This window comes from Girardinichthys multiradiatus, chromosome 8 (genome assembly GCF_021462225.1).
Source record: "Girardinichthys multiradiatus isolate DD_20200921_A chromosome 8, DD_fGirMul_XY1, whole genome shotgun sequence".
Classification (NCBI taxonomy): Eukaryota; Metazoa; Chordata; class Actinopteri; order Cyprinodontiformes; family Goodeidae; genus Girardinichthys; species Girardinichthys multiradiatus.
The window spans coordinates 38,657,611-38,682,432 of NC_061801.1; the positions used below are offsets into that span (position 1 = coordinate 38,657,611).

The 24,822-nt window shown below is 40.5% G+C and overlaps 1 protein-coding gene across 1 annotated transcript in view; it reads left to right on the forward strand.

Moving 5' to 3' along the window:
- Positions 1 to 24,822, forward strand: part of LOC124872875 (protein unc-13 homolog B-like) — a 93,952-nt gene that overhangs the window by 55,469 nt on the left and 13,661 nt on the right. Inside the window, exons 11-25 of the mRNA XM_047373285.1 lie at positions 10,813 to 10,859; positions 11,014 to 11,092; positions 13,219 to 13,293; positions 13,444 to 13,663; positions 15,035 to 15,262; positions 15,375 to 15,516; positions 15,997 to 16,166; positions 17,828 to 17,943; positions 19,474 to 19,637; positions 20,643 to 20,793; positions 20,955 to 21,023; positions 22,279 to 22,368; positions 22,616 to 22,753; positions 22,871 to 23,001; positions 23,160 to 23,245. Of these exons, the coding sequence (XP_047229241.1) occupies positions 10,813 to 10,859; positions 11,014 to 11,092; positions 13,219 to 13,293; positions 13,444 to 13,663; positions 15,035 to 15,262; positions 15,375 to 15,516; positions 15,997 to 16,166; positions 17,828 to 17,943; positions 19,474 to 19,637; positions 20,643 to 20,793; positions 20,955 to 21,023; positions 22,279 to 22,368; positions 22,616 to 22,753; positions 22,871 to 23,001; positions 23,160 to 23,245 (1,906 nt within the window). The remainder of the gene's footprint in view (positions 1 to 10,812; positions 10,860 to 11,013; positions 11,093 to 13,218; positions 13,294 to 13,443; positions 13,664 to 15,034; positions 15,263 to 15,374; positions 15,517 to 15,996; positions 16,167 to 17,827; positions 17,944 to 19,473; positions 19,638 to 20,642; positions 20,794 to 20,954; positions 21,024 to 22,278; positions 22,369 to 22,615; positions 22,754 to 22,870; positions 23,002 to 23,159; positions 23,246 to 24,822) is intronic.

A 24,822-nucleotide genomic window follows, 5' to 3' on the forward strand; every position in this document is an offset into this window, starting at 1 on the left:
GAAAACCCAAAATTCCTATCTCACAAAATTAGCATATCATTAAAAGGGTCTCTAAACGAGCTATGAACCTAATCATCTGAATCAACGAGTTAACTCTAAACACCTGCAAAAGATTCCTGAGGCCTTTAAAACTCCCAGCCTGGTTCATCACTCAAAACCCCAATCATGGGTAAGACTGCCGACCTGACTGCTGTCCAGAAGGCCACTATTGACACCCTCAAGCAAGAGGGTAAGACACAGAAAGAAATTTCTGAACAAATAGGCTGTTCCCAGAGTGCTGTATCAAGGCACCTCAGTGGGAAGTCTGTGGGAAGGAAAAAGTGTGGCAGAAAACGCTGCACAACGAGAAGAGGTGACCGGACCTTGAGGAAGATTGTGGAGAAGGGCCGATTCCAGACCTTGGGGGACCTGCGGAAGCAGTGGACTGAGTCTGGAGTAGAAACATCCAGAGCCACCGTGCACAGGCGTGTGCAGGAAATGGGCTACAGGTGCCGCATTCCCCAGGTCAAGCCACTTTTGAACCAGAAACAGCGGCAGAAGCGCCTGACCTGGGCTACAGAGAAGCAGCACTGGACTGTTTTTCGGATGAAAGCAAATTCTGCATGTCATTCGGAAATCAAGGTGCCAGAGTCTGGAGGAAGACTGGGGAGAAGGAAATGCCAAAATGCCAGAAGTCCAGTGTCAAGTACCCACAGTCAGTGATGGTCTGGGGTGCCGTGTCAGCTGCTGGTGTTGGTCCACTGTGTTTTATCAAGGGCAGGGTCAAAGCAGCTAGCTATCAGGAGATTTTGGAGCACTTCATGCTTCCATCTGCTGAAAAGCTTTATGGAGATGAAGATTTCATTTTTCAGCACGACCTGGCACCTGCTCACAGTGCCAAAACCACTGGTAAATGGTTTACTGACCATGGTATCACTGTGCTCAATTGGCCTGCCAACTCTCCTGACCTGAACCCCATAGAGAATCTGTGGGATATTGTGAAGAGAACGTTGAGAGACTCAAGACCCAACACTCTGGATGAGCTAAAGGCCGCTATTGAAGCATCCTGGGCCTCCATAAGACCTCAGCAGTGCCACAGGCTGATTGCCTCCATGCCACGCCGCATTGAAGCAGTCATTTCTGCAAAAGGATTCCCGACCAAGTATTGAGTGCATAACTGTACATGATTATTTGAAGGTTGACGTTTTTTGTATTAAAAACACTTTTCTTTTATTGGTCGAATGAAATATGCTAATTTTGTGAGATAGGAATTTTGGGTTTTCATGAGTTGTATGCCAAAATCATCCGTATTAAGACAATAAAATACCTGAAATATTTCAGTTAGTGTGCAATGAATCTAAAATATATGAATGTTAAATTTTCATCATTACATTATGGAAAATAATGAACTTTATCACAATATGCTAATATTTTGAGAAGGACCTGTATGTCCCTGAAACACACTCAGCTTTAGCAAGGATTGTATATTTCATCTGCTACAGTATATCACCCCTGTTTTTAGAGGGAGCAGTTTGTTTGAAAATTGATCTGACTCTCCTATTAAAACTCCTCCAAACACAGATACCATTTATGGAGAAATATTTATCAAAAATATGAAAAAACTCCCACTGATGCCCAAATGCTCCTTTTAAAACGGAGAACATTGGAGGATTTGTGCACATTGTTCAATGTGATAATTAAAATGGATGGATGGATGGATGGGCAAATGGACAAATAGGTGGTGATGGTTGGATGATTCATGGATGGACAGGAGGAAGAATAGACAGTGGACGAAAGACACAGATAGGTAGATGAATGGGTGATGCCTGGATGGATGAATGAATCAGTAAAAAGATGCAGAGAAAATTATGGACATATATAGGGATTGGTACTGAATTCGGTACTTTTATAGGTACCGACCGAATTCCGTTGGTACAACCAAGTACCTATTCACGTAAAATCAAACAGTCCCTTGTTTCGGTAACTAAATGCATCATTGTGACACTGAGGGATTGGATGAGTGGGCGTTTTCCATGCCTGACATGAACACAGCATTGCACGTACTAGAGCGTAATGACGTCAGTAGCCGCTAGTACCCTCAACAAAGCATGGCTGATAGGAGGCGCTCTAAGTGCCATAAATTTCATTGTGCTTCAAAAACACTTCAGACTCACAGCTAAATACACGGTTCATTACTGTGTTTGTTCGTCACAGTGAGGAGCATAAGAAGCTAGATTTAACACTGAAATATTCTTTCGTTCTGTTATGTTTAGGTGAGCACATTTCAGCAACAAGACAATTCAAAGTGCTTTACATGATGAAAAAAACTACATTGCAATGATAAAATACATAAATATAGTGACATGATAAAGGAAAGTAAACAAAAGCTGGACTACAGACTAAAATGAATTAATCCACTGATTATTTTTTCATTGGGGATTCTGTTAGTGATTGGGGTATGGGTGCATCTCAGTAACGTAGAATAATATTAAAAAGGTCAACGGAAAGTTCACTTTAAAAACTGAGACTCATGTATTTAAGAGATTCATTAGAAGCATAGTTATACATTTAATGTGTTTATTTCTGCAAAGTTGTAGTGTATTGGCTTAAAGCTAATAAAAACATAAAATTCAGTTTCTCACAAATCAGAATCTTACATAATAAAATAAAAAAAATGATTTTTAAGTCATGGGGCAGATCTGCAACTTGTCACCTGTCCACCTGTCTGTTGACACCCTGAGCAATAAAAACTCATTCCTAAGGAAGCTCTCTATTAACGGAACGGTTAGTGGAAGGAAAACTGTGGTGGAAACAATTACACAAGCAGCAGGGATAACCTCAGCAAAGCTTCAAATGCCACAAAACACATCCAGAACACGAGCTGCAACTGTCACATTCCTTAAGTTAAGCGACTCTTGTCATCGATGCTGAAGAGAAAAAAAGACTGGACTGTTGCTCACAAAGTAAATTTTTATTTCATTTAAAAAAAAAAGATTGCAGGTTAAGGGTTTAAGGGATCTGCTCCTAACGTGCTGGAGCCAGATACCACAGCATGTCTTCAGGGGTCTGATAGAAACCGTACCTTAATAGGTCACGACGGTTTTAGCAGTAAGCAGGAAACCATCACACTGTTGGACAGATGCTCATAATGTTTTTCCTAATGTGTGTATTTTAATAAGCAAAAGGAAATGTTGAGATTTTTGTAGTTAACATGTTGAAACAGGAAATAAAGAGAGGGAGAATTGGCTGTGTTACAGCCTCAGATTAGCATTAGACTGAAAACACGGTGCCTGAAGGGGAGAGGGGGAGCAGGAAACAGGGTGGGAGTGAATTCAGGCTGGCTTTCTGAATGTGAACGCCTGCGTGATGCCTTCTCCTCCTAGCCTTCTTCTCCTTTCAGGGACAGAAATTACAGCTTCAGCAGTTCTGCACTCCAAGCGTTTAAAGGCAAAGTGTTAAATCGACTGAAATAAAGCAACACATTGAGTAAAAGAAAAAGCTCCGTAATTATTATTTTGGAGCTTCAAACATGCTGACCATGTGGATTTGACCATCTTGCTAGATGACATCTACAGTTTGCCCAATTCTTCTCAACAAGGTAAGGTCTGCATTTACATATTTGTTCCTATTATTACATTCTGCAGAATTATATTTACATGAATTTATTGGTTTTTTTGGCTCAGGTAATTGACTTTTATTTGTTATCTGAAATGTGAAAACTTTACTAGAAGGAAATCTTTTTGCCGGTGTTCATCAGAAGTGCTGCGTAACGCGGTATATTTAGGAGTGGGTTTCTATGTTGAAATGGTTTTAGAAGGAGGCAAAGTATTTGCTGGTAACTCTTTTTTTTTAAACACAGGTCAGCTCATTATTGAAGTTGAGTGCTACTGAGGTGCTGTAGTTTAATTTGCTTCAGTGTTACAGCTGCATCACAATAAATTTGAATACCATTAAAAAGTACATTTTTTGTAATTTAATTTGAAAGCGAAACTCATATACAGAATCATTACAGACAGGGTGATATACTTCAAGTGTTTGTTCCTGTTGATGTTTGTGGCTTAAAGCTAATTAACTCCAAAATTCATTTTCTCAGAAAATGTAAATAGTCCACAAGACCAAAAATTAATACAGAAATGTTGTGACCAACGCAATCATAGGGAAGACTGCTGAATTGACAGACGTCCTGCAAACAGTCATTGACACCCTCCACAAGGAGGGTTAACGACATCTGGCTGTTCAGAGCGGTGTCTCCAAGCATATTAGTGGAAAGTAAAGTGGAAGGAAAAAGTGTGGTCAAAAAAGGTGCAAAAGCAACTGAGGCTACTTTTGATCTCAGTGGATCCACACCAGTAGAGGACACTTTATACTGGACCTCTATGAATTCTGTGCCTCTCCACTCTTCCATTAGACTCTGAGCATTTGATTTATAAATAATGGACACATCTGTATATGGGGGCTCTGGAAGCTTTGACTCTTACCGTGGTCCTCACCTTGTGATTTTCCCCCACACTCTTGAATTGCTTTTGCAGCTTTTTCTACCACACTTTTTCCTTCCACCTAATTTTTCATTAAATGTTTGGTTACAGTACTCCATGAACAGCCAACTGCTGTAGCAATGACCCTTGTGTGTCTTAATGACTGTCTGCTAGAAACCTGTCCAGTTAGTGATCTGTTTGGTTTTTATTGGCTGTAAGCCATAATCCGATATTTCACTCTGTACCTAATAAATCTATATAAAATAAAACTTTTTGATGATATACTAGCCTGTTGAGATGCATGTGTCCATGCAGCCTGTATAGCATATCTCATTGAGCTGGAAAATGCTTTCCTATAACTAAAGTTCAGGTTAATTTCAGCCATCCTAACACTTATGAGAACGTTTATAAAATTATCACGAAACAGAAATGAAAATCTCCAGAGCTCTCAGAAAACAGAGATTTAATTTCTGATATCAAGTGTTAACTTATGGTTTAAACCAAGGCATGAGTTTACAACCACTTAAATTGTTACAAGAACAAAACTAGGCAACCAGCTTATTTTTCTACACTGTATTTACTTAAGACAATGATTGAATCTTGTTGTCTCTCTGCCTTCCTTCCAACGGAACATAGGAAATGGAAAACATGAATAAAAGTGTCCAACTGGAAATAACAAAACCATCTGTCAGAAAAATAATGTTTAATTTAGTTTCTCTAACTCTAGCGCTAGCAAGTGAAGTCCAGACTGCAGCTGGTCAGGGTGTGAAGGATTGACATGGCCTAAGAAGCCTGTCATCTAATTACTGTGCCGCCTCCCCAGAGCATCCTAATTGCAGACATCTAAGCAGCTGCATGTTGTTCCGTCTACAAATGGGTTCTGTAGCTGAGAAGTCACTTAAAACAGGATCGTTTGATTTCGGCACTGTAAAGATTATAGTTGTTTCTCAGACTAAAATAGGTGCTTAAACTCTCAGTGCCCAAATGCAGTAAAAGCAACAGTTTACCAAACATGTTGAAGTCTATTGTGGTAAAAATGTCTTGTTCTTCGGTCTGTTACTGAGGATATTCTAATTACCAATATACAGTTGACACCAGATATTTATGTAGACTGTAGAAAAACCTTTTTCTTACTGTCTGGCATTAAACTTTTCATCTTTCAGGTCATTCACCAAAATGATCTGTATTTTCTACATGTCAAAACGATGAGGGGGAGGTTTTTTTTAGCTTGTTCCTTAAGGTCATAAATCTTCATACACTGAGATTACTGTGCCTCTGAAAAAAATCTCAGAAAGCCTGGATGATGATGTCATGGCTTTGTAAGCTTCTGATAGGTTGTTTGACAACAGGCACACCTGTAGATGTATTTTAAAGCAACACCTTAAACAGACTCCTGTCCAAGATATCAGGAAGATAATTGTGGACCTCCACAAGGCTGGTTCATCCAGCCTGAAGGTGCAGCATTAATCTGCAACTCTAAACAGCATGGGAATATCCATCCATGATACTGTCCAGGAAGGAGTAGGTTGTGTGCCCCAGAGATTAACATGTTTTGCTGCAAAATGCTGCGAATCAACCCCAGAAAAGTGGTGCACTTTACGAAATAGATGACATCATGAGGAAAGGACACTTTGTGGAAATATTAAAGTAACATATGAGCCAGGAAATTCAAGCTTGGGCACAAATGGATCTTTTAAATGGACAATGACACAAAACATACTTCTAAACTAGTTACAACATGGCTGAAGAATAACAAAGTCAATGTTTTGAAGTGACCACAAAGCCCCGACCATAGTCCCATAGAAGGTTATTGGCAGAGCTAAAAAGGTGTGTGTGTGTGGGAAAGGCAGCTTATAAAACTGACCTAGTTACACCAGTTCGGTCAGGAGGAATGGGCCAAATTTCCAGCAAGCTATTAAGAGAAGCTTGTTGAAGGATACACAGAAAACATTATTATTTTATGATATAATTTCATTATTCTGGCCTTTGGCTAGTATCAGAGTAAAGACTAATAGTATAACTATAACATTGACAATCCTCATTACACTAAAACAGGAGCAGTTTAGTTTGATTAGAAGGGGAGATCTTTTAATACGATGTATATAAATATCTGGTTTGGACTGGAAATCTGACTCTTTTCTTTTTAAGAAAGGTCACATTAGCTGTATTGGCTGTTTTAGTTATTATTTTTTGCATTGGTCTGAAACATACAATTGCCAGAAGATGATGCAGTAGTTTACTGGTTGATCATGCTTACCTGTTACTTCAAGCAACAAAACCACTGAAATCATGTTTCTTTTTCCTTTTTAAATATAAGCAAAACAGATTTACTGTAGCTGCTTACGGTCACAGAGCTTGTGGTCTGTCCATGCGTTGGACCAGTTGACAACGAGTGCCACCTCTCAGGAATGTTTCCCAGAGGACACGTCGGTGGACAAGATGAAGCCTACACATCAAATCCACTTCAAGTCTCCCCAAAAAGGCCAGAGCTGCAGAGGAGGAGATCAAACAGCCCAAAGGTGGAGGAAAGCCTGCACAGAAAGCCATGGAAGTGTCCACAGGGGATAGAAGATAATCCCCCTCATGATCGTTCATCGGTCAACTCTACCAGCAACAAAGCTAGCATAGCCCCAGCTGGGGAAAACAGAGTTTCTCAGTGCCAGGATGGCAGTGCAGCTGAGAATGATGCTATATCTGGCACCAAAAATTATACACAGGAGAAGACGTCAGTTGAGGAAGCAGGGCAAGGTTCTGGTAACATAGTGGAACACATCTTAAAAGAGTTGAAAGGTATCAACAAGATCCAGGAGGAAATATCTGACCTGAGGCAGTATTTAACATCGGTGCGCGGCTCAGTGGATGAAGTGTCATGTTGTGTTGATGCGGTGCTCAGTGAAATAGGTGAGCTATACTGTGGAGCTTCAGCTGCACCTCACCAAAGCCCGGTTTCTCAAACACCACGCATCAGACGAGGAAGTCTGGGTAGACAGAATGCCGTCATGTGTCTTCATGAGAGAGATCTCAGTCCACTGTTGGATAACAGAGACTGCGGCTCTACACCAACTAAGAGATCAACTATACGATGGACAGGCGAGAAAGAAACTCATGGTATTGTTCATCGAATTAGCTTTGAAAACTCAAAGCAGAGTTCAAACCCTGATCTCTGCTACCTGGAGCTTCATAGTGGCCAGACTTACCAAAGCACCAGCTCTTTGTCATCATGTCACAGCTCCAACTGCCCTGAAGCAGGTTTTCTTTCTGGGGATGCGGATTGCAGTATCTGGCGTTGTAGGGGAGGTTGGAGTGAAGAAGACGTCTTCTCTTCCGCAAACAGCGGTGAAGAGCTGGAGAATGGTCAAGATGTTTGGAAGAAGGAGCTGCAAAGTGGCGCAGTGGGCCACTCCTCGAACACCAGTTCTGAGCATCTCTCTCAGTTGTTCGGACAACAATACAAGTCTTCCTTGGGTTCTTCCAGTACGGTTGGGTGGAAGAGGCTAACTAATGAAACTGAGGAAGAAAACCTGGAGTGTGACTGCGCTGTAAACTGCCCATTTTCCCGCAGCTCTGGGTACCACACAATGGATGCTTGCGCAGACGATCTTGACAGCGAGCCCTCCAGGAGCTTGAGCTGCTCTACCGTGCTATTGACGGACTGTGACGACTGTTATCTGGCCCAACATTCACCCTGTGATGAATATCCATCGTCTGCGGATACTCTTGATCTGGGGTCCGCTGAGAGCCTGGACAGAGAATGGACAGATCAGAGTCTGTCCAGAGAGGAAGTACGAGAATCTTTATCACAAGCATCTTCGGAGATGGATTCCGAGACCATGCCCAAAACCCCTAATGATGGGTTTGATGAAACAATCTTTAGCAGGGATGTGGCCACTTTCAGGTCTGCTATGAAAGGGGCGACAAGGAAGTTGGAATTTTCCAACCATGAGGGAGTTAAAGATGATGCTGATACTGATTGTCAGTTGTCTCCATCCTCACCTACACGATCCAGTGAACCCAATGAGAAGCAGAGCAGCGCTGAGTGTATAGTGAAGGATGTTCATCAGGCTGTGACTCAGTTTGCCTCTCCAAGGGGGGACGGTGAGACTAGCCAAACACGTGACAATACAACACTCTTTCCACAAGTGTTTCCCGCTAATCAAAACCAAACTGTTTGCACTGCTACCAAGTATAACTCAGCAGAGACCACTCAAACAACAGAAGATAAAACAAGTAACGGAGAGTTGTCCAGCTTTGACCTGACCCCAAACCACAGTCCTGCAGTACGAGCTAAATGTCCTCTGGACCCAATCAGCGAACACTGTCCCCCCGCTGAGGGAGACCAAGGAAGACCGACAGATGCCAGTCATAGAGAGCGAATAGCTAATTTTCAGCGCATATTGAGAGAGAAAAGAAGGACTCATCACAGACTCTCCAGATCCACTCAGGGTTCCCAGGGCTCCTACGGCTCTCAAGGGTCTCAGGGATCCCAATCTCAAGATGAATTTTTTCCAGGTATTTTGAAGTTATTCCTCTTCTGCAGTGATGTAAATACATGCAAGTGCATCAATAAATTCAAATATAATTGAAAAGTTAATTTATCCCAGTTACCTAAATGAGGAAGTGAAGCTGATAAAAATTTATTACACACAAAGCAAGATACCCCAAGCGTTTATTTTTACTCATTTTAAAAAATAATGACTCATAAAAGCCCACAATTATTTTTTATGGAAAGGATAGCATTACTTCATTATATGGAGTTAATAATCATGGGGAAAACTGCTGACCTGGCAGTAGTTCAGCAGAGGGTCATTGGCTGTTCAGAGTACTGTATCCAAGCAATTCAATAGAAAGTTGAGTGGAAGGAAAACATGCAGTAAAAAAGACCAGTCAGTGATGGAAAAGTTTAGAGCTCCCCAAGAATTCCTGCTGCTGACAAGATCTATTGATTAGATAATTTTATTTTCCACCAGGACTTGAGACCTGAACCCAGGTCAGTAAATACAGTTTCTTTCTCTAAAAGCAAACGTATGTCTTCAAGCTTTTAGCTGTAGTATTTGGAAAGTTGCTCTTGAAAGGCTACATTTGTTTAATAAACACCTTGCTTGAAACATAGGTGGCGCTGTACATTCATTTTTCTAGATCTACAGCACACATTCATGTAAATGTGTTTGGAAGTAGATTAGTTATTATTCCTGCCACATTCGATGCACATTGTGTGAAATGTGAGTGATTTATAGAAACATTAAGCGTTATGGTGAGACATTGAAATTCATCATGTAACCATGGCCCTAACCCTCCAGTGGAAAGTCACACTTCTTTATACCAACCATCACCAACTTGTTATCTGACACAGTCTGAAGATGATTAGGTGAAGGTCAGAGAAGGACGTTCTCATGGCTGTAGTGATGATTTCATTTTTGGGTTTACATTAGCTGTGACCCATAATCATCAAAATGAATCAAATTAGATGGCAGAAATAAATCAGTGTGTAAATCAATCTGTATTTTCTTTTACTTTTTTAATTGAGTTAAAACAAACACAAAGATTTGGGATGATATTCTGATTATTTAGATGCTCCTTAATTTTAAAAAGATAATTTATAGCTACTTCATGTAATTTAAATTCTTCATAATCTGTTTTTTTTTTTGTTTTTTTTCAGAGTTCGGACGAGAAGAAAATCAGGTTACACAAATATTAGCCCCGTGTTTTATTCTGCCCATTCATTCAGTTCTGATGAGTTCTCTGTGGGGTTGTTCGTTGCTCGTTGCCTGTCTTGCTTTTTCTATGTCGAGGAGAATGTCTGCCTAGTCCTTAAAAATAACACGCCAAATGCTAACAACACGGGATATGAGTGTTTTATGTCAAACACAAAAGTTTTTCATCTTTTTCTTTGCAGGCTTCACCAGTTATGGGATAGCTTCTCAAACACAAACTCTTACCATCATTAGAAATTATCTACCCTCTTCCTTCAGATGGATGCAAAATTTCAGTTTTTTTGTCAAGAGCCGTCAACGTTTAAACTTTTTATGAACCTGATGCATGCTCCTCCGTACCGTTATAAGTCTCATTTTTGGTTTTTATATTTTTTACCTTTTTGTGAATCTGCATGCTTCTATTTGTCTGTCACTTTGTTGCTGGCACACCTGAATTTTTTCACTGATGGACAAAAAAGGATATTTCTATTCTGTATCTCCTTTTCACCGTCATAAGCTCGCTTTTTGTACAATTAACTGATTTTAATAACTTAGAGGTTTTTATGTCTGGGTATTTTGTGACATCAGAGAGGTTAAACTCAGTCAGGCCCCTTTCTCCTATCTGTCCTAAAGGTCTTCAACCTAAAATATCTAATATATTCCCATAGGTCAGAGATGTGGAACCCAATACCAGACAGGCCTGGGTTAAACCAGGGTAAGTCATACATTATATTACTAAGTATACAGATTATAAATCAAACTCTTTGCGTTACGTGTGTGTGCAGGTGGTAAGGATTTGTGGTACTGGAACAGGTCTTCTCTGTTGCAGTCCCAGTGCTTAATATGAATTTCTGCACTTATGTTGACAGTAGTGGATCTGGTCTGTATGGAATTGACAGCATGCCAGACTTGCGCAAGAAGAAGCCCATCCCCTTGGTCAGCGACGTGGTAAGTACCTTTCGCTCATTCTTAATGTTCTCACTGTCATTTGTCATCTTGCGTTGTTTGCTTGTTCTTTTTAGGTGCAGGTTTTCTGTTTGTGAAACAGCGACACATTACGGCTGTGCTTTTGCTCTGCCTTGCGTGCATTTACACGTCTTGAACTTTCACTCCTGTGTATTTTATTGGACGTTTTATGAGATAGACCAACAAGAAGTAGCTCATAATTTGGAAGTGGTAGGAAAATGACGGCATGCTCAAAGTTTTATGCAAATCTTTGGGCAGAGTGTGCATGTTGGTGCTGCTGGGCGTGGCAGTGTGTCTGGTTTGGGGTGGGAGTTGTGTTGGAGGAGTGATGTGGCGGTTGCCGGCTGCTGGGGAAGGGGTGGGCTGTGGATTGCTTCTCCTGGCTGGTGTGGGCGAGCGTGTAGCCAGGGCCCCGGGTCACTGGGGGTCTGCATTTGCTTTGGGGAGTGGTGGGGGGTGTGCATTTCCTCGAGAGGGGGTCAGGTTAACTCTTGAAGAGCTGCAGAGATTCGCAGCTCAGGTGGGAGAATATGATGTCAGGACAATTGTCAGAGTGCATTTACTCTAGGATAGTCAAGGAGACTAATACCAAAAATATTTACACTTTAATTTGGTTTGGTTCACTTTCATGTGGAGAGCATCATGCAGTTAGCAAAGCTGCTCATTTGGGGGCGCTATCACAACAAGCTGCCCAAAATGAGCAGCAGGCGACGCAGTGAGCGGACAGCATGTTGATCTGTATACATGAGATTAATGCAGAAGTACAGAAAAAGACAGAGGAGAAGGAGTGACGGCAACAAGGAAGGCAAACAAAGAAGAAAATTCATTTCCTCTCTTTGGTTCACTTCCTGTGTTCGGTTCTGTGATTAGTCGGGTTGCATTAGTCGGGTTTACTTGCAATGTCACCAGAGACCAGAGAATTTCTATGAGCTTTAACACTTGCCAAATAGAGAGAGGCCAGAGGTGTGCACTCTAAAAGCTCGCCTTCATGGAAAAGTGGCAAGAAGAAAGCCAAAGTTGAAGGAAAGCTGTAAGAAATCCTGTTTGCAGTTTAACAAAATGCATGCAGGGAACACAGCACAGATGTGGAAGAAGGTGCTCTGGTCTAATAGAACCAAAATGTAACCTTTTGACCTACATACAGGATGCTGTGTGTGCTGGAAAACAAACACTGTGCATCTCCATCCCCACCATAAAAGGACTGGTGGTGGCAGCATCATGCTGTGGGGACACTTTTCTTCAGCAGAGGCAGGAAAGATGACTTATTTTCCTACCACTTAGCAATTCTGGATTACTTTGTGTTGCTCTATCACATAAAAACCCTATATAATACTTACAATTTTAGGTTGTAAAATGAAAAAATGTAAAACAAATTTATGTTAAAGTCAAATTTGGGTTAAAATTGTCAACAACACATGAGGACGTTTGCTGAGTCAGAATGCTAATTTTTCTCTCCCTCCTCTCTTAAACCTGAAACTATTCCCCACAACTCTCTTGAATGCATTCTCTCTTCCTGGTCAGGCTATGGTAAGTTATAACACAGATGCCCCTCCCTTTTCCTGCAGAGGTAAAACAAATATCAAGTAGCGGGTAAATGAAACATCTAGCAGCATGGTGATCTCAGACTGCACCGGTTCAATATGAATAAAAACATGCATGCATCCTGTTGGGCCTGGGTACCTTTCCTCCCTGCTTGATATTATCAATCAAACATTGTCAACCAATCATTCCCTCACCCTGTGGTTTATGTTTTTCCTCACTTGTTGAGCCGTAAGTTTAAAACTAGTCTAAATTAGTGAATCCGGGGTACTAACACAGTTCTTTTATCCTGTTTCGGATTGATGATCTAAATTTGTTGTTTCAGTTTGCTGTTAATCTCTAGCGGCTTAAAACTAACACCACTCACACGGGGTGTTTTCGGGCTTGTTTGTAAGGAGTTCACAGAAAGGAAAAATAAACTGTGCTAACCCTACTGACCACCCCTTTAACCATCCTCACCCGATACTGCTATAGCAATAAAATGGAGGTGTTCTCAGTTTTTGTGTGACACATGAATTTGTTTACTGGATGCAAACTTAGGCAAATTTTCCTTGTTACGTCCTGTTCAGTCCCTCGTCCAAGCCAGGAAGGCAGGGATTGCCTCTGCTATGGCTGCACGGTCCTCATTCAAGGATGAGGAGCTGGTAAGTACAACACCTTTGCTTTTTTATTTTTATCTGCTTTTTATTTAATGGGTGGCTTAAGGAACTTTAGAAAGAGTAATACTTTAAAGTTATATAGAGCCAGTCATCTTTCTTCAACCCCTTGTATAAAAAATGATCTACTATTCCTAGAAAAACCATGTGTACAAGAAGACCCTGCAGGCTCTCATCTACCCCATTTCCTGCACTACGCCACATAACTTTGAGGTGTGGACAGCCACCACCCCCACTTACTGCTATGAGTGCGAGGGGCTGCTGTGGGGAATCGCCCGCCAAGGCATGCGTTGCTCCGAGTGTGGGGTCAAGTGCCATGAAAAGTGCCAGGAGCTGCTTAATGCTGATTGTTTACAGCGTGAGTACAGCTCAGGAAACCATTCAAGGTGGTCCTCACCAGGCACTGAAGTGTCTTATTTAACAGCAAGGTGTAAGATGCATTGATCTCAGTCAATCCAAACTGTTGTTAAACCCGGATGTTTCAAAAATAAAATCCTCATTGGATGAATTTTTCTTTTTAAATAATTTTTAAATCTCATTAAGAAACCATTTAGTCTCTTTTTCAGGGACAGCCTGATTATTAGATGATCTGAACCTGGGAGCATCAAACATTGGCAGCAACAATAATCCTGATCAGTTTTTACTGTTTGTGTGTGAATGGCTTCATTTAGGTCCCGTTTGATGCAAAAAGTGCTTTTAAATGCCATAGAAATTAATTCTGCATTAATATATATATATAATTTTCAGATCAGTGATTCTAAACTTCAGTTTATGGTAAATATTTAACATTTTCTTTATTTAGCATTTTAAATTATCCTTTTTGTATTACACAAAACACGTAGATCTATCCTTTGCAAATTTGACTTCAGAATTTGTTTTTGCAGCTGGTAATTATGAAACATTTGGCACCAATTTCGGTTCTGAGCAAATTTTATTTGTTTTGTGCAAAGTCATGAAAAAATATCTATATTTTTTGTCCTGTGTTTCTATTTGGTTCGTTTTATATATTATTATTTTCCAGCCAGTGGACAAAAATGTATGAAAAATGTATTGGAGATATTGGTCTGCAGCTATGCAGCCCCGTCCAAACCAAACCGATGCACTCTGTAATCTGAACACCTTTCCATCAGAACCAACATCAGCTTCTTCAGCAGTCTGAGCTACAGCAGCTTATCTGTTGGCATCAGACCACACAGTCCCTGTTGCAGCATCACCAAAGCTCCTTCTTTAGATCACTCTAAATAGAAACCAACCCCTGCAGATGGGACCACCCCACAGGAGCCACAGTTTTGGAGATGTTCTAACCCAGTCATCTGGCCATCGCAGTTTGCCTCTTGTCAAACTAGCTCAAGATTTTATGCTCGCCCATTTTTCCTGCTTCTAACACATCACCTACCTTTGAGGACAAAACATTTAGTTCCTACCTGTTGCATCCAGTCCACTAACAGGTGCTATAATGAAGAGACACTCACTACATTTACTTCAACTGTCTGCGGTCATGATCTTCCTCATTACACTAAGAATTATCATCATACATGTAGCAGGCAGTGCAGTTTGTAGATGGAACGTATCAAGCATAAAGTTATTATAAGTCCAGATTATTTAGTTGCACAGTAATTATACAGATAATGTAGTTCTGCTTGGAACTGACAAGCTAAATGTTTTTCTCAATTGATGTCTTTATGTTAAACAGTATTTAATTTTGCTTCTATCTTTGCTAAATGTTCAGGAGCGGCAGAGAAAAGCTCCAAGCATGGAGCGGAGGACCGCACCCAAAACATCATCATGGCCATGAAAGACAGGATGAAGATTAGAGAAAGGAACAAACCAGAGATCTTTGAGCTAATCAGGGAAGTGTTCATAGTCACTAAAGCCATTCACGCTCAGCAAATGAAGACCATCAAACAGAGTGTCTTAGATGGGACCTCAAAGTGGTCGGCCAAGATCACCATCACAGGTATCACACTGATGGCAACATTTATTTGAAGGTTACCTCGCCCCTCATCAGCCACGCTGTGCAGCTTGCAGTGTACAGTCCCTGTGCATGAGTATATTTGTCTCTGTTTCAGTGGTTTGTGCGCAGGGACTTCAGGCGAAAGACAAGACAGGTTCCAGTGATCCATATGTAACAGTTCAGGTGGGCAAAACCAAGAAGAGAACCAAGACCATTTATGGCAACCTCAACCCAGTCTGGGAGGAAAAGTTCCACTTGTAAGAATCTACTTGGTTAGCAAATATTAACACAAACAAATGAGGCTTATCATTACTGGGGGCAGTCTCTATCTAGAGAGACAGATATAAAGTTCTGCATTCAGTGGCAACAACATAGCTTCTACTTTTTAGGGACTGAACCTTAGGCAGGGGCCACACTGTTGTGCTTGTGTGCAGTTCTTTATCGCACTATTGAGGCCCCTTGTTTCTTGTTTCCTTCAAACTTCTATCATACAAATCAGTAAATGACACCAAACAAGAGTCAGTAGCAGAATATGCTATTAGGAGTTTTTCATGGGCACAACCCACATACTGACCTCTGCTGCTCAACTTACAAATGAATTTTCATTACAAATCTGGCTGTATTTAAAGGGAAATGAACGGGTTAATTACCAAGACAACAAGACCAAACACAAATGACTTTTTTGTGCTACGTTTCTTATTTTTCTTAACTGGCTAAAAAATAGTTTTTTTCTTTAGCGAGTGCCACAATTCTTCAGACCGCATCAAAGTTCGTGTTTGGGACGAGGACGATGACATCAAGTCCAGAGTGAAGCAGCGTCTAAAGAGGGAGTCCGATGATTTCTTGGGTCAGAGTATCATCGAAGTTCGAACGCTGAGCGGAGAAATGGACGTGTGGTACAACCTGGGTCAGTACTGTGTGAAATAATGTAGATATGGCTGCAAGAACAGCCCCTCTCATGATGAACCTGCACATCCTGAAAATGCAGTGGGATTGAACTCAAAATGAGCTCTCCTTGTAAAAACATGGTAACTTTGATTTCTTAGATAGTAACCAATTAACTGACTTTAGTATGAGGGCCCAAACAGATGGCTGATGGGTAGGCAGGCAGAGCATTTGTAAAAAAGGGTGTTTAATGGAAAAAGGCAAATATATTTGAATATATTTTTATTATATTTTTCTGTATACAGTGTATGTAAATATTTCATTTCAGCTGTTTATGTTTAAAAACGTATTAGCTTTAAAGTACAGTTAAATAACACACTACGTCAATTTCATTAGTATTGCCTGTTCTGCATTAGTATTGTGATTGTGTCCCATTTAAATCACCCACCATCAGCATTCAGGACTCTGTAGTTTTCACTGTTTTACACCAACAGATATCTGTCCCATATTCTTTTTAAAGACAGGTCTTACTTGAAACACACAGTACAGCTATGATGTTCATTAAACTCATGTCTTGCTCCTGTTGAGGAAGTTTTCACATGGCACAGTTAGCAGAGATGCTAATATTAGCATGTTTGCTCTTTGCTTTGACATAATTGATAATTCAGTGCAGTTGTTCTCCTGCTGTAGAAGCTTAGCGCTTTGCTTTAAGCTTCAATGTATCTAATGTTTCAGCTGCTCTTCAGTGTCAGATTACACGGCCAGACAGGAAGCTGAAGCATAGCTTCTGTTTCACTGTGAGCATCATTGTATAGGATGCAAAGCTGTTAGGGTCCATTCCAACCTGGTATCGACACGTGCTCCAGCTGATCAGGATGCAAGTGGACAAGCCTAACAACGACCATTCACACCTGGCATTGAAATCTGGATCAGTTACCCACTTTTCTTGCAAATTAAGGTGTAGCCGTGCCAAAGGGTGGGCAACAAAAACACAAACAAGTCTGCTAATGGTTCATGTACATTCAGTCATGTTCTTTTACAGACATGGACACAGCTAACATTCATCTGAGTCCCATATTTTTACAAACTCTACTTAGGCCTAATTGTGTAGCTTAACAGAAAGCAATTTTAAAGGAATTGAAAAAGGAAAGAAAAATAATGTGGGATTGAAGTTTTTTAGGCTCATGCTAATTATAACCAACTATGATCAGTCATAAAAGATGTCCAAATCGTTTGGAACATATTGTCCTCTGTCTCCTGTCTGCCTCCTTCCCTTTTCTCCCCCTTTTCCCCTCACAACACAAGATTATTAAGTAGCTGGAAATCGACCCTGCTGCTGACATGCGGAAATTACCCTTAATAATGTTCCTGTCAGGGCAAATAGCAGGGCTGAGCTGCCAGGCATTCCACCTCCAGAGAATCTCTCTGGCGATCCACTCATGCCCCCGCCATTGTCCTGCTCACTATCAGCTGGAGGACTTCTATTAGCGCCGCCAGCTCTGCACTGCCATTGAGCTGTAGAAACAAAAACCGCCCTGCAATAGAGCTGCCATGTTAATAACCTGCAATTACGGTTGAGTTAACAGATCTGGTTTAATGCATAACCGAGGCACGGAGCTGCATCCGAGTTATGAATCAAGAAGGTGGAAGTGGCTGAAGGACTGTGTTTGTGTTTGATTGCAGAGAAGAGGACAGACAAGTCAGCCGTCTCAGGTGCCATTCGCCTCCAGATCAACGTGGAGATCAAAGGAGAAGAGAAAGTGGCTCCGTATCATGTGCAGTACACCTGTTTGCATGAGGTATATCACAGCAAGAAAAACTTGTTTTCATAATTCAAATTAAAAAACTGAAACTCATGATTAGGATCTTTATACTTATTTTGATATTTTTTTTCAGGTAATTTCAATGATTGTGTTTTATAGCTGATAAAAATACAAAACTCAGTTTCTCAGAAAATCAATGTTACACGAGACCAATGAAGAAGGTTTTTCAATAAAGACAGTGGCCTAAACTGAAAATATGTTCTTGTATTGCACAGTATGCACGATGAATGCTTGGTCGGGGCTCCTTTTGCATGAAGTGAGGACGCTGCACTTATCGAATAAGTGCAGCGTCGCATGGAGGTTGATCCGCCTCTCACTCTGCTGAGGTCTTCAGGAAGCCGAGGTTGCTTAATTAGCAACTGACTTATAAAACACACTAGACCAGATAAAATTCTTAATTATATTCTGTTTATTTATATATCTATGACCTACAAAAACAGCAACCAAGACAAGATCCAGTTTTTATATTGAAATATTGTGAATTCAGTCCTATCAAACATACAGTCAAAGTCAAAGTGTTTAATGTGCTTTATAAATAAAGTGGATTTGGATTTGAAAATCAATTAAAAATACTGATTTGATCCTAGCTATCAAACAATGCAGTCAAGTTTAGTTTTTTATTCAAGTTGGTAAAAGGTTTTCATCTAAGGAAACCCAGCGGATACAACCGGTCTACTTTTAGAAACTCTGATTAGCTTAACATGACAGTAAATGTAGTAGGTTTATTTTTCTGTTGTGGCTCTTGAAGAACTGACTCCAGCAACAGCCCACACCTCGTGGTTATTGGTGCTGCAGCGCCGCTTTTTTATCATACATTTTCCTTCCACTAAACTTTATTTTGCTATGTTTGAATACAGCACTCTGTGAACAGCCAGCATTTTTATAACAAATGTTTGTGACTTACGCTCATTGTGGATGGTGTCTGCTGAACAACCTTTTAGTCAGCACGCTGTTTCAGCCAAAACATAACATCTCTGTATACATTTGTTTTTTTAATTGGTTTATGTAATAATCTTATATTCCGAGTAACTGAATTTAGTTTTTTCATTAGCATTAAGCTGTAATAATAAAAAATAACTAAAAACTGAAATGTATACGTCTGAATGTGAACTCAGGTACTGGAAAGTGGAAACTTTTCCATTCAGATGCAGCTGTACTCATGCAGTTTTTAGCATGGTGTCAGAAAAGCCGGATATTTACAATTTCCCACACAAAATGTGATCAGATTTGACTGATTTGGAAAAGATTAAACATGTTTCCTTTCTGCCATTGAAACAAATAGAGGATTTGTTTATGAGCTTATTGCATCATTACAAACCCAATAATCCCATAATTGGAAAATCCAAAATCTTATAACCCCTCCGCAGCTGCACCACACCATTTCTAGTGAATTGGTATTAAAGATAAAAATCCGAAATCTTCCATGTATTTGTCCCTTTATTCTTGTCGTTCTAATCCTCAGATTTTAACGGTCATTTTAAATTACATTCCTTCTGTTCCCTGCAGAACCTGTTCCACTTTTCCACCGATGTGCTCGGTCAGGGTGTGGTTAGAATCCCCGAGGCGCGTGGAGATGATTCATGGAAGCTCTACTTTGACGATGTGGCGCAGGAAATCGTTGACGAGTTTGCTATGCGCTACGGGATTGAGTCTATCTACCAAGCCATGACGTAAGTCTCAGACATCTTTTTGGATGAAGGTGATTTCCCCCCTACCTCTCACTTCCTCGGTAACAGTTTCGCCAGCCCTACCATAAGGTCGAACTTCTTCATCAAGCGAGGACAAAAATAACCTTCTCAAGTAGAGTGTTTATTTTACACAATCATATATCATAAAATATAAACCATATATTTATCGTGTTCTCCTGCATACAGCAGGGTTGTTGCCTCCCTTCACTGGTGAAGGATTACCTCCAGTAATCAGCTTAGAGTCGAGGTCAAAATTAGAAAAGGGAAATGTGTTTTTTTTAATTTATTCTAAGACTGTAAAAAATAAAGGAAATTTAAACCCCCTGGCTAGCAGGACAAGCTGCAGGACCCAAAGTTTCTCCCCCAGGTTTGTGTCCCCAATCAATAGGCGAGTAACACAATTACTCATAGGCAAATATTTTTTAATGATTTTTTATATTAATTTGTACAATTCCAAAACAATTGTTTTTCTATTGATTGATTCTCCTAAAACTAAGACTCTCTCAAGTAAACGTTTTTTATTATCACTGCGCACTGCTAAATAAAATATACAAAAATACTTATGTGTTACCTTCTTGCCACCTCCAACATAAACTAAATTAAATAACATGGAACACTTCTTAAAGATGTAATAATCCAGACACTATAAAACTATTAATTCTAATCATTTTTAATTCTGTTTTAACAAATTTCGGTTTCTCTGTTATTCTTCCGGACTCCATATTTTAGAGCAAAGTTACTTTTGTTTCAATAGAAACTTTCTATTTTCAATAGAAAATCTAGACTCTGAACGGTGGGTTTGGCTTTTCTCCTTGATCTGTGTAGCCACTGGGTGTCTTTTTATCGCACATCGCGCCTGTACTGCCTCAGTTTCCTCTGAAAGCATCTCAACTTGCAGAGTATCTCTCCAGAGAGCAGAGCGTCAGTATGTCCAGAATGGATCCAATCTCAAGGCATCTTTTGCTTTGATTCTTGCTGTTTTTCCAGACACTTTGCCTGCTTGTCTACTAAGTACATGTGTCCTGGAGTTCCTGCAGTGATGAGCAGCCTGCTGGCTAATATCAATGCATTCTACGCCCACACAACTGCATCCACCAATGTGTCCGCCTCTGACCGCTTCGCTGCTTCCAACTTTGGGGTTTGTACAGCTGTAACATACACAATAACGCATTTGTCTTCATCTTTCTCTCTGTCATTGTCCAACCCTTTCAAACTGGTCATTCTGCTCCCCTTTACAGTTTATTGTTATGGTTGTTGTCCACAATCTCACATATTATTTCCTCTTTCCTCACAATACAGAAAGAGCGCTTTGTCAAGCTTCTAGACCAGCTACACAACTCCTTACGTATTGATCTCTCTACCTATAGGGTAAGTTTCTTATATAACAAGATGTTCTAGCTTTAAAATCATCTTTCTGTCGCCCATCTGTTGGTCTACTCTCTCTCTCTCAGAAACATGTTTACATGTAAGAGGGGAGGAAATGTAGAAGTGAGTGATTTTATGTACCAAACACCAAACTCTTGCAGAAGAAAGCAGTGGTAGTAAAGTCTCAAGTGTGAATTCATAAGGCAAAGATTTATATGTTGATATATACAGTGTGGAGGCGGATGTTAAGAACAGTAGCTTGGGTACCTGTCAAACCAGCATGCTACATAGAGATTAAAAGTACTCTGTAGTGAGCACCGACTGCCTGCCTGAAATTCACCACCTGTTATTGAGCGTACGTGACTCTATGGACATCTGCTCATACTCAAAGCAGAATAAAAGCGGAGGTCCAGCGGATACTTCTGCGCAAAGCTCAATTTTTATGATCGTATTCGGGTTACACATCTCAAACAAAAATCTGCTCGGCTGGGAAAAGTCTCCGAACTGCTCTATATGTGAGACACTGCTCCAAGCAACCAGTCGAGAGGACGTGCAGTGTCACTTCCACCCTGCACCGCACTAACAGGTGGATTCCCCTTCTTCGTCCCTAGTCTGGTTTATGACTTTAGATGCCACCTTCTTTTCTTTTTGTTTTTCCAAAGCTACAAGGCAGCTCTTCCCCCTCGTTTGATGACGCCACTGCAGAAAGTGTGGAAAATGTAGGAATTGGTCACCAGAGATGTTGGAAATTGGTACGCTTGACTATGAAACCTCAAACGTCCGCAGACAGCATGTGTGGAATCCAGTACAGTACATCCAACCCTGTGGGCTCAGTAGGATAAAACAGAGCATATTTGCTGTGGTACACTCAGCCTTCCTGTTATCTACTGAAAGTCTTGCTCTCTCTTGCTTCTTCGTAGCTTGAATGAACCACAGACATGCCTCAACTCGTTATAGAAAACGCAGTCAAGTTATTCATAGGAGCGTAATTGAAATACCTGACTCTGCTGTTCAACCCACAGATGCCTTCACAAATGGGGCCCCATTTAAAGGAAAATTAACAGGCTTTCCAACAGCATACAGTTGAATACTGAAGAAAGAAATAATGAGCTAAACACAAAGGCCCCTTTTAACATGTTGCAGCTGGACCACATGCTATGTAGCCATCAACAGAAATCCATCACACTGTGCTGCTAATTGTCATAAACATGAATTACTTTGCATTAGGAAGGGGAGTCAATTTATGTTTTCTCTGCAGAATCACTTTCCTGCCAGCAGCAAGGACCGCCTGCAAGATTTGAAATCAACAGTGGACCTTCTAACCAGCATCACCTTCTTCAGGATGAAGGTAACCAACACTCTGTTCTATATTTTAACCTAGCTCACATATTTTTTAAGGATTCTCTATTTTAATATTTTTACTGCGCATGATTTGATTATGTTGCCATTTGCTGTTGAAGTTGATGAACTGCTCCTGATTGGTGCTTGTGTTGTAACTGTGCTTGGACACCTGGGAAAAAAGGGAAGTAAATGTTCCAGAATTAATTGCAGGAGTTTACTGACAGCGTTGCTGCCTCCATCTGTCTAATGTTCAGGTCCAGGAGTTACAGTCCCCACCCAGAGCCAGTCAGGTTGTGAGGGACTGTGTTAAAGCCTGCCTCAACTCTACATATGACTACATCTTCAATAACTGCCATGAACTCTACAGCAGACAGTTCCAACCTGCAGACGCCGTGAGTCAGGCATGAATGCATCAGATATATCATGCCTTGTTTTGACTTTTTCAGATATTTTCCTGTTTTTGGGTTTATTATTTGGTAAAGTCTTACTGTTTCATCTCTCTAATCCAGAACAAGGAGGAGCTGCCCCTGGAAGAGCAGGGCCCCAGTATCAAGAACCTGGACTTCTGGCCCAAACTCATCATGCTTATCGTCTCCATCATAGAGGAAGACAGGAACTCCTACACACCAGTGCTCAATCAGTTAGTGATCGGTTTCAATACACATTTAACCCGTTTAATCCTTCATCCTGGCTAGACCTTGGCTTGCACCTCTTTGTCCAAAATGTGTTTTACATGAATCACTTGTTATTGTTTGATTGCAGAGTGAACCTAGATTATTTTCATCTCTTCTCTTGCAGGTTTCTTCAGGAACTGAATGTAGGAAAGGTTTCAGCAGAAGTCATGTGGACTTTGTTTGCTCAAGACATGAAGTACGCTTTGGAAGGTCGGTTCTTTTTATCCCTGATTTCATTTTGTTAACATGTCCTCGGACTGAGTGAAATTGTGTAAATTGAGTAGCATCACAGTCGAGCCTCGGTCGTTTCAGTCAAAAATAAAATATTTTTTGTGGAAATGTCTCGTGATAATGCTCCCCTCACAACTTAATTTAATCATATTTTACTGTTCGGTAGTTTAGTGCACCATTCAGTTTTTTTTTAGTTTTGACCATTTTTTCAAGACAGTTAGTATTAAAGCTGCTATTCTGCTAGTATAATCTATATAAGGAAGATATTTTCCTGTGTATCCATTATTGTAGGATTCATAATTTGATCTCTATCTAAGCTGTCAAAGATTCTGTGACATGACGGCTAAAACCTTAATCAACACATACAGTCAAAACCAAATATTTGCATAACCTGGGTAACGTAACCCATAGCTTATTTTTCTCAGTCTGACATTAAATCAGACAAAACCGTCCTTGTTTTAGGTCAGTTAGTGACACAAAAATGAGTTCTAGTTGAGAGGTTTTTTTGAGAACTTTCTATTACTTTCTTCAAAGTCAGGAGTTAACATCCAGTAACATTACTGTGCCTTCAAACTAAGCCCACAAGATGGTGTCATGGTTTCTGATCGGGTTGAGTAAATGGAGGCTCACTAGTGGAAGTACTTTAAGGCAACCCCTCAAACAAACTGCTTCCTTGTGTGACATCATGGAAAAAATGAAAGAAATCAACCAAGATGTCAGGAAGAGAATTGTAATCTTACATCAACTATAAACAGCATGGGAATGTCCAGCCATCATACGGATCACGAAGGAGACGGGTTCTGTGTCCCAGAGATGAACTCGTTTTGATGGGAAATGTGGGAATTAACCCCAAAACAAAAGCTGAAGACCCTTGGAAGGTGCTGCTGAAGCTGGTAAGAGTTGAAGTACTCTTCTACCAACCTGGGCTGAAAGGCCACTCAGTGAAGAAGAAGCCATTGCTCCAACAGGAACATAAAAAGCCAGGTTACAGTTTGCAAATACACCAAGAGACAAATACATGTGTGATGCTTGGAAACATGTCCTGTGGTCTGAGGAAATACAATGTAGGTGTTTCTTTTTGTATAATGATTGTTGTTAGATTTATCCTTGCAAGCCTGAGAACATCATCCTAAAGGTAAGGTACAGAGGTGGTAGCATCATGTTAAAAATGGATGGTATCATAAAGGGAGAATATTATGTGGAAACATCTCAAGAAATCCACCAGGAAGTTGAAGCTTGGACACAAGCGGGTCTTTCAGATGGACCATGACCCAAATTGTTCCACCAAATTAGTAACAAACTGGCTTCAGGAGAATAAAGTCATTGTTTTAGTGGACATCACAAAACTGAAACTGCAGCAAACTATTGTGAGAACCTTTTGTAAGGACGCCTAAAACTTTTGAACCAAGTCATGCAGCTTAAAAGGCAGTTCTACCAAACTCTCAGGAAATGTATGTTAACTTCAGAATTTCAACAAAGCATTATTCTGACATTAAGCAAATATAAATAAGTTTGGATTGAAGTGGCTGATTGAAGTAGGACATTTTCTTTGTGGC